This window comes from Oreochromis niloticus, linkage group LG3 (assembly GCF_001858045.2).
Source record: "Oreochromis niloticus isolate F11D_XX linkage group LG3, O_niloticus_UMD_NMBU, whole genome shotgun sequence".
Classification (NCBI taxonomy): domain Eukaryota; kingdom Metazoa; phylum Chordata; class Actinopteri; order Cichliformes; family Cichlidae; genus Oreochromis; species Oreochromis niloticus.
In genome coordinates, this window is record NC_031967.2 from 28,227,413 (window position 1) to 28,237,017 (window position 9,605).

A 9,605-nucleotide genomic window follows, 5' to 3' on the forward strand; every position below is an offset into this window, starting at 1 on the left:
GTGCTACTGTTGTAATGTAAACCACGTTAAATAATCTTAGAATAAAAATGTCAGTTAAACATGTTCAGAATATCTATATCATAAGATCCAGACCAGCGATGTACAGTAACGGGAGGATGTCAACTGTTTGTTTTTGTTTTTTCTTTCTCTCGTTTTTCTTAAAGAATGAATGAACGTTGTTCCTTTTTTTTCTCATGACGTGTATTTGTTTGTTTCTTTTCCATGACGTTTCCAGTAACCAAGTATTTCGCAGTGATATGTCGCAACTCTTTACACTTGCATATAAATGGTTGGTTTCGGGATTGATTTTGCCGAATGGAAACTGAAACTGCTGAATCTTTATTAGAGGGGAGCAGATTGTAGAGAAAGCAGCAGATCGCACAGAGGAGCATCGAGATACGGAGGCGCGCAGGTAGGCTGCTCTGCACTTTGGTGTTACTTTGAACTTTTTGAAATGCTTCATGATAAAATAACATGAGTCTCACTGACCCACTCACTCTCGTGCCTGCATGAATGAAAGACTTGTTTGTAGAAGAATCAGATAATATTAAATCATTACGCCTTTGTATAATATTATAAGTATTATATATATGTTTTATATGTATTTTATTTTGTGCAGATGCTGGGACGTCATCTTGCGTGTGAAATAAAATCTAAAAAGCTGTTAGTTAACTCGTAGTTTGCAGAGTGCAGCACACAACGTTATATAGACACAAACAGTTGGGGGTTTTGATATGGGCGACATGGTGGGGGCGGGATCATGGGCATCGGCAAAAAAAGTTGCTGGCACCAATGTTTTTGGCCTTGCATGGGTACCAGTCGGTTTTCTATTGCCCATTTGCGGCGAGTAAGGGCGCCCTCCGTTTGCGAGGTGCGCCTGCTGCTTGCTGCACAGGGAGGAGAGGGGCGGGGCGGGGCGGGGCGGGGCGGCGAGCTATTCTCTGGCTCGGTGTAGCGGTATCTAATCACCAGCTCACAAAACAAAAACAAACCAACGGACACAAAAACACCAGACTTATAATTTGCACCGATGTGTTTTCTAAATTCTATCACACACATATACGCGAAAACTCAGCGCGAGGGACCTCGGTGCGCCTGCTTGCAGCTGCTGCTGTGCTGAAGTCTCACACACAACCTGTCGAAAGGGGGGCGGGTTGCTTCCAAATAAAGCACATTTCATTTATAATATTGTCACTCCAAGCCCAGGCATTAATTATTTTTTCCTGGGTTGCGCGAAATCCCAGAAGAAGAAAAAAAAAAACCCATATAAGCCGTGCACATGCACACAAACTTAACACAACTTCAGTTAATTACACCCAGATCGTTTCAAGATAAGGAAGCTGTCATGGTTATAAAATTTAAACCGCAGGTTGCAGGGTGTCTGCTAAGCTTTTTTTCCACTAGGCCGCCTTTCTTTCCATGACAGGAATAAACAAATCCAACCTGAAATGCAAATACTACTCTTTGAGAGTCATTTTAACTCCTTCTAGTCCAGAGTAGATGTCAGGGCGTGAGTGTTTGCCTGTAATTATATGTTATATGTGTGGTCAAAGTTTGAAAGGGAGATGAGGTTTAAAATGAATGTTTAATGTTTATTAAAAATAATAAAACACTAATTACATTTATGTGTTATGTATAGGATCGATATTTCACCACATTTATGCTTTATTTAGGCAGATGGCCGCCCTCCTCGAGCCTGGCTCTGGGGGAGGTTTCTTCCTGTTAAAAGGGCGTTTTTCCTTCCCACTGTCGCCAAAGTGCTTGCTCATAGGGGGTCATATGATTGATTTCTGTATGTATTATTGTAGGGTCTACCTTACAATATAAAGCGTCTTGATGCTACTGTTGTTGTGATATATAAATAAAATTGAATTGAATTAAATTATTCAATATTATGTATAAGTACATACATGTTGTAGCTTGATAATGTTTTTTAAAATCTCAGTGGAATGGTGACATTTTTAATGTATATCTTTACTGACATGAACTCTCCACACTAAGACACAAAACTGTAAAGTCTGTGTTCCTTTTTTGCTGTATAGTCAGTACCACTAGAGGGCGCCTAATCACTGTACAACACAAGGGAGTCTGAGGTGTAATTTTTGACAGTTTCACTTTTTTTTTTTTAAAGTATTTTTATATAAGGGGTAATATATTCGTCTTAGTATTTTATATGTCTGTCTTGTAAAGTGGAATAGAGAAATGGTGGGTAACTGAGGGGCAAAATCAATATGGTCATCATTTCTTTCTGATATAAGGACATCAGGACATCATAGCAGTAATGCCTTGAAAGGTTACTTTTAACCTGAAAAGCACAACTTTTAATATTGTACAGTAAAAAAAACTCTTCTGAAAGTTCCACACAGTGCCGATGTAGAGTATACACCATAGCAGAAACTATGAACACACAACAAGCCTTTAACAAGACAAGCTGGAACCACACAGGAAACACACCTTGAGGGAGAAAATGACAAAGAACAAAGGGGGACTCAGACATTATTTACATACTAGGAAATCAGGGAGATGCAAAACACCAGGGAACACAGCTGAATGGAATCAGACTAACGGGCTGGGAAGTGGGAAGCAAAACTGAATAAAAAACACGATACGTGGACTATCAAAATTAAACATGAGGTAACAAACACTGAGACCAGGACTAATATGTGAACCATAAAAAAAGCCAGAATGTCAACAATACAGAACTGTAATACAGATAAATGAATTAAAAAAAACATACAAAACACCCCAAAACCCAAAACTCTGGGATCACGAGAGAAGAAGAAATATTTTTTAATCTCATTAACAGAAAACAAACAATAATAACCAAATTGTTTGGAAAGAATAGCATTAAAATCAATTATTAAAGCAAACTAGTGATAAACTACCCTCACTGATAATTCACACATTACTCATATTATTCCTGCTAAAATCTAAAACCACATTTTCTAAACAGTGCATCTCTTTTTAATAATTGAACTCTTACTGGCTTCCCTGTTGTTTACACCCTTTTCTGTCTACTTCAGATACTCACCTCATCCAAAATGAGTCTTCAGGTTTGCCACTGTGGCTGGTCCAAAAACACAAGTTACCAGGGCCTCAGAGTTCACCAGGGAAAGATGGGATGTACACCAAAGGGAATGAGGATGCCTGAACATGCACAATTCAGTTACCTTCCTACAGTGACCATCCTGAGTCCTCAGATCAAATTAACAGACCCATTTATGGATATTTTCAAGAATTCTGTGAAGTCTGGTGAGTGCGCTGATTGTACTGTTGCCCCTAGTTACACTTTGTGCAGCTGCAGAGGCTGGGGATAAATTTGTCACTTTAAAAGTTTGTTACAGTGTATTCTCACATTGTTAAGGAATACTTTGCTAAAAATAAACAAAGAATATGCAGGAAGAGTTAAAATAATCATTCCTTAATGTGTCACACAAACACAACAGATTCTTCTTCAAACGCAAGCTACTACAGCTGGCCCAGAATCACAGCTGATCAGGACCTCGGAGATCTCCAGGGAGGGATGAAATCTACACAAAATCAACTGGAGGAGAACAAAGTTCAACTCTGGAGAAATCATCAGGAAGAATCTCATCAAAACTACAGCAGACCAACTTTCAGTTCTTCAGTCAAGGAGGAGGTATGGCTTTTTCACCGAAATATTAGAAATTACACTAGATGAGTATTGAACTGTATAATCACATCTGTTGTCTCCAGCAGAATAGACTTCTGCCATCAAGCTTCATCCCCCAAATCGATTCTCCAGCCAGACAAGCCTCCACAGTAGAGATAATTAAATCATGTATGCATTGTAATTTAGTTATTTCATAATGACAACACTCCAAAAAAGCAAGGTGGCTTAATTTAACCTAATTTAATCCTCTTTTGTTTCAGTGGTTGAAACTCAGCAACAGTCTGTGCCAACAGGTTCAAACATGGGCGCATATCAGGGGCTTGATTTTGCCTCTGGTGCCCAGGTACACATTTTTTTTTCAAACACATCAAAGAAGTGTTAGGATAACATGTCAAGTGACACCCACTGAATCTCCACTTCTACTTTTCTCTTACAGTCTGTGTTCATGGCCATGTCACAGACCTTCAGCAACCACAGTGATCATACAGACAACGCAACCACAAAGATGGAGACAGACACATCATGTACGCATTACAATCTTCACAGTTGATGACAGTTCAAGCCAGCTTTGCTTGGCACTAACTCTCTTGTTCCTCTGCAGTCTTTGAGACTCCTCAGCGCTCTCATCAAAGCACCGTGAGCTCAGACAAAGCCCGTCGAGCTCTGGACTTCTCTACTGGTGAACAGCAGGTACTGCAGATTTCTTAAGTATAGTCATTCAGATGCATGTAAAATATGGTTTTTAGTATAAATGTGAAACAATTTTGCTAAGAGTTAATCTGTATAAAGATTAATTTCATTACTTACTGCTTTCATATTTTAGGTGGTACAACTCTTGGAGCTTCCTGGGAAAGCAGCCCAGCATGCAGCAATCTGCCCTGAAGAAAAAGAAAAGGAGATAGACAGACTGAAAGAGAAGAAGACTAAAAAACTACAAAAGGTAATGCAGTTTTAATAGTTGTTAAAATAGTTTTAAGTGGTTCTGAGTAACAGTTTAATAATTAGTAGAATTTTCACTCACTAAAACTGAAGAAATACTAAAAATGCTCCAAAAGGTGCCGACAGCACAAACAATGCTTGGAGATTAAGTTCAAACACTTAAAGTAGCGGAAGTAAAGCCTCACAGAGTGTTAGAGGCTACTGCTGCATGTGTTTGCACACCTTTCAGTCAAAGCCACCACAGCTCTAGCTATCCACATTTAGTTAAACTGCTGAAATGTCTTAAAGACATAAAGACCTGGATAGTCTCTAAATTTCTGCTTCTAAATTCACATAAAACTGAGTTTATTGTATTTGGCCCTGAAAATCTTAGAAAAATGATATCTAACCAGATTCTTACTCTGGATGGCATTACTTTGGCCTCCAGTAACACTGTGAGGAACCTTGGAGTCATTTTTGGCCAGGATATGTCCTTCTAGCATGAGACTTTTGACTCTGAGCCATTTGTCCTCTTTCAAGGCGAAACAGGAAAAGATGAAATCTGACTTGCAGCAGAAAATTCACATCAGAGAGCTCAAGATGGCTGAAGTCAGATCATTGGAAATAGACTGCAAGGTAAGGACGTTTATTTATTTTTCATTTGTTTGGTTTCTTGCTTTGATGCTACTTTAACACATCCACTCTCTTTCAGGGTACTCTGGATGCTGAATGGTTGGAAGTCAATAATTTCTTCTCAGAGGTGATCAGAGTTGTGGAGGATGCTCGAAAGAAAGCCCTTAAGCCTCTGGAGGAGAGGTTGGTACTGTTAGTTTATCAGTGGAGATCAGCTGAACATCGCCAAAGGGCACTTTAGTGCTGTTATAGAGCTGTACATTTTACTCTCCTATATACTGTTTAGGAGACAGAAAGTGAAAGGAGATGCTCAGGATATCATTCAGAAGCTGCAAAGAGAAATTGATGTGCTCAAAAAGGCCATTGCTGAAGCACCCAAAAACCCAGACTTGGAGGTGAGCTTTGAGGACCTGAAGTCCATCTTCTGGTCTTTTTAACATCTCAGCAAAAAAGTGCTCAAAAGAGGAAACATTAGATTTCTGCCAATTCTGTTTCATTAAACTCATTAAATTTAATCTTGTCACACGCTGATGTTTACCATGTGCACACACAGGTTTCCCCACTAACAGGCCTGGATGAATCTACTGACTGGAAAAATGTACAAGTTGACACTTCACTGTCCTTTGGCACACTGAGAACTACGACTTCAGCCATGATGAAGCAAATTCACGAGGAACTGGAAAAACTCTCATCCATCGGTGAGTCCATCATTTTGTTATACTTATATTAAAATCTGTATTTTCTGATTTATTGCCACTTACCAAAATGTTTGTTTCCACAGAACTCAGGAGGATTACTAAATTTGCAGGTGTGTATTTCAAAATAAAAACCTTATTTAAATGGAAAAAAATGTTGATGTTTAATACAGATACATACTGATGAGCAGCAGTAGATTTTGTAATGTAAAATTAATAGGCTTTAAAAGTTGTGAAATTTTCAAAATAAAAACCCAAGCTTTATAGAAAATTAGCAGGATTCTCTCAAATTTCAAAATAAAAGCCTCCAGTTATTTATTAGCTGTTATTGTTTTCCAGAATTGAACTAGTCTTGCTAAGGTTTAGTTAGATGCAATCAAAATTAATATGTAGTTTTCCAAATAAAATATAATTTTCTAATGTACTCTTTAAAAGTGATTTGAAAAACAAATGGCAGAGATAAGTTTAACATCGTCTGTAACAATTATTTTCACTCATTAGCTAGGTGATGTTGATGCTTGGTCATCGGGCAGTGAGACAAAGGCTACGTTCACACTGCAGGCGAAAGCGCATCAAATCCGACTTTTTTGACCCTATGCGACCCATCCAATCATGGTATGACAGTGTGAACAGCACAAATTCGAAAATTTCAAATCCGATCTTTCCATCACTTTCGTATGTGGTACTGAATCCGATACATATCTGATGTTTTAGAAAGCGACTGCTGTTTGAACGGTCATGTCGCATTAAATCCGTCTTTTACGTCACTGAAACAAGACAGACGCCAATTATCAGCGCCGGAGAAGACAAACGGGAAAGCGTGGGGTTGGAAACTGGAGACGGAGCGAGTCAATGTCACATTGTATTTGTAGTGTGAACAACCAGACAAAAAAATCGGATTTGATCAAAAAATCGGAATTGAGCATTAAGACCTGCAGTGTGAACGTAGGCAAAGTTCTATTTTCTTCCTTTTTAAACACAAGCAGATACACCCCCCTCCCCCCCACCTGTACTGTGTTCAGCTTAGAGGAATTGTCTGGCCAGTTTTAGAAAACATTGTAACTTGTATATTTCTAAAACTGCTCACTTAACTGCAATAATTTTCTTCCCGAAAAAAGGGTCTATGGAAAAACATGAGTAATTATTTTTAAGAATATGAACACGTTTAGCTTGGGCACATTTTATTATTCTCAAATGTTGTCACGTGAATGATATTTGACACCTCTGGGAGAGCAGCAAACTCAACAAGATTAATACACTGTGATTCAGTGCTGTAAGATTTCAGGAGTTATGCAAATTAAATATTTGAAAATTATCAAATTAGCACAGTTATTAGCTAAAAATGTTAATATATTGTTTAGTTCACAATAAGAAAAAATGAAATAGTGAGATCGCTAACGTATGTAAGGAGTGTTTACTTGTTATGGACCTCAAGGGGTCAGCATGGAGAACACAATGCCCTGATGCTTTTGTTAGCCTAGCTTCTTGTCGTTCAGGGAACGGTTAATGTATCCTGCATGCTCATATCTCATCTCCTTAAGATTTCATATACAAATATTATTTCTTACTGAGGACAAACCTGTTGTTAATATTGTTTCCATAGCAATACTTACCACCATGTTTGGGTTTAATCCAAAGCTTTGGCTGAAATATTTAATATGAAAAGTAAATAAAGTAAGGGGAGACTTCTATTGTAGTGTATCCATTACTCTTGTGATGCTTCTACACTTCTACCCACCACACGGTTCTGTTTCTTAAATCACTTGTATTCTTTTGACTGCAGTGGACGTGAAGCTGGACCCGACTACCGCACACCAAAGCCTTGAAATTTCTGATAATGGGAAAAAAGTGAGAGATGGTGGAAAGATGTCGAGAGATCCTGATTCTCCACAGAGGTTTAATATGTTTGGAAGTATCCTGGGGCTCAACAGGCTGTCCTCTGGCAGGGCATACTGGGAGGTGGAGGTCAGCAAAAAGACCGGGTGGGATCTGGGTGTGGCGAGATGTGATGCAAACCGCAAGGGGAAACTCTCAATCAATCCTGACAATGGTTACTGGGCTACTGTACATTATGAAGACCAGAAATATGCAGCCCTAATGACACCACCTGTGAGCCTTTCGCTTAAAAGGAAACCACAAAAAGTCGGGGTGTTTGTAGATTACGAGGAAGGTCTTGTGTCCTTTTACGATGTGACGTCTCAGTCTCACATCTACTCATTTACTGAGTGTTTGTTTGGTGGTGAGATCCTCCCGTACTTCAGTCCACATCTGAAACAAAATGAGAAAAACAGCAATCCTTTGATTATCTCTGCTGTGCAAAAGCAGCAGTAATCACATGCACTGAATGTGGTTGGCAATATGTATGATTGGGTGTGCAGTAACAGTTTGCTTACCTGCTCATTGGGTATTTCATCGGTCAAATTTCAACATTTTTTACTATAACATGCCTTAATGAAGATCCTCTGACTGAGGCATCAATTTTAAAAATTTTTATATACTATTTTTCTAGATTTTAACATTTGAAAACTAAAAAATAGGTCATACATACAGCAGTGGAAATGTATACATTTTACAGAAACAATATGAACAATGAAATTACAGAAAATTACTAACAGGAAAAAAAAACATGGCTGGGAACTAGGATGTCTGGGCGTGTTGAAACACCTGCAAAAGACAGAAATGACAAAATATATTCTAAATATCAACGTGTTAAAACACTTTAGACACTATTCCTGTTATTCCTTTAAGAAAAAAATATTAGGACATATTATGATCAAATGATGTCACGTACTGATCACCAGCAGCTGGAGGTTGTGCATTATTCAAAATCAGCTATTAGCCAATTTTGGGGAGCATTAAAATCTTGCACCTAGATGAAAGTAACTTTAAGAAGTAATTTGACATTAATCCCTCGGATGCAACAAGAAACTTGACTTTGTTATGCATGGACTGGTGTATGTATAGATCAGAATCAGAATACTTTATTAATCCTTAAGAAAATAATATAAGTGTATGTATTTGCTTTTCTACTCACTCTCAGCAGATTGCTTTCTTATACTTCAAGGCTTGGGGGATAAGGAGGTAATTTAGGACTCAGGATCTATGACACACGGTTTAAGTGGAGCCATGGATCAAACCACCAACCTTGCCATTAGCAGATGGTCTGCTCTACCCACTAAGCCACACAGGACTTTAAAATATTAAGTTAACTTTGTGCGAATAGGCTTAAATTATATGTCTTGACTGCTGTCCTAAGAGTTGCAAGACTGGAATACTTGAACTCTCTGTGTGCCCGTGACATTTTTTGGCTGCTGATTCTTGTCTGCTTTGCACAGAGGAGTGTGCACTGCACCTCTGTGCACACACACACACACACACACACACACACACACACACACACACACACACACTTCAGCACTCCCTTCCTTCGGCTCTGACTATAAATGCTGTTTGTTATAATTGTATACCAAAGGATGGATTACGAGTTCTGCTTGTGTCTTGTGTTTTGCTCATTCTCCATCACTTACTGTATCAACAAAATGTTTACTTCTCTTTGTAGCTCTGTTTTACAGATCCTTTTTGTAACTATTTCACTTTGTACTTTTGCTACTCAGGCTTCTTAAATTGTGCTCTTCAGGAGTCACTATATGCCATTTAATAATGTGTGTAATATATTTATGACATCAAATGGACAGAAATGAATAAAACTGTCATTTAGGAACGTG

The 9,605-nt window shown here is 38.5% G+C and overlaps 1 protein-coding gene across 2 annotated transcripts; it reads left to right on the plus strand.

The window, feature by feature from the left end:
- The first annotated feature begins 328 nt into the window (after positions 1 to 328).
- Positions 329 to 9,605, plus strand: LOC106098993 (E3 ubiquitin-protein ligase TRIM39). 2 transcript variants are annotated; one of them, XM_019354065.2, is made up of 14 exons: positions 329 to 412; positions 3,024 to 3,252; positions 3,447 to 3,640; positions 3,718 to 3,802; positions 3,895 to 3,977; positions 4,071 to 4,158; positions 4,236 to 4,324; positions 4,458 to 4,574; positions 5,093 to 5,188; positions 5,265 to 5,368; positions 5,472 to 5,580; positions 5,739 to 5,883; positions 5,967 to 5,993; positions 7,664 to 9,605. In XM_019354065.2, exons 2-14 carry the CDS (start codon positions 3,042 to 3,044, stop codon positions 8,209 to 8,211), a joined length of 1,896 nt encoding a protein of 631 aa, XP_019209610.1. In that variant the 5' UTR covers positions 329 to 412; positions 3,024 to 3,041; the 3' UTR covers positions 8,212 to 9,605. The 2 variants fall into 2 exon arrangements, with proteins under 2 accessions (XP_019209610.1, XP_019209611.1); XM_019354066.2 differs by having other exon boundaries at positions 3,721 to 3,802.

Coding starts and splice junctions, on each gene's coding strand:
- LOC106098993 (XM_019354065.2), top strand. CDS start 3,042: ATGAGTCTTCAGGTTTGCCACTGTGGCTGGTCCAAAAACACAAGTTAC. Junction 3,803..3,894: donor AGTAGAGATAATTAAATCAT/GTATGCATTGTA, acceptor CTTTTGTTTCAG/TGGTTGAAACTCAGCAACAG. Junction 3,978..4,070: donor ATTTTGCCTCTGGTGCCCAG/GTACACATTTTT, acceptor TTTCTCTTACAG/TCTGTGTTCATGGCCATGTC.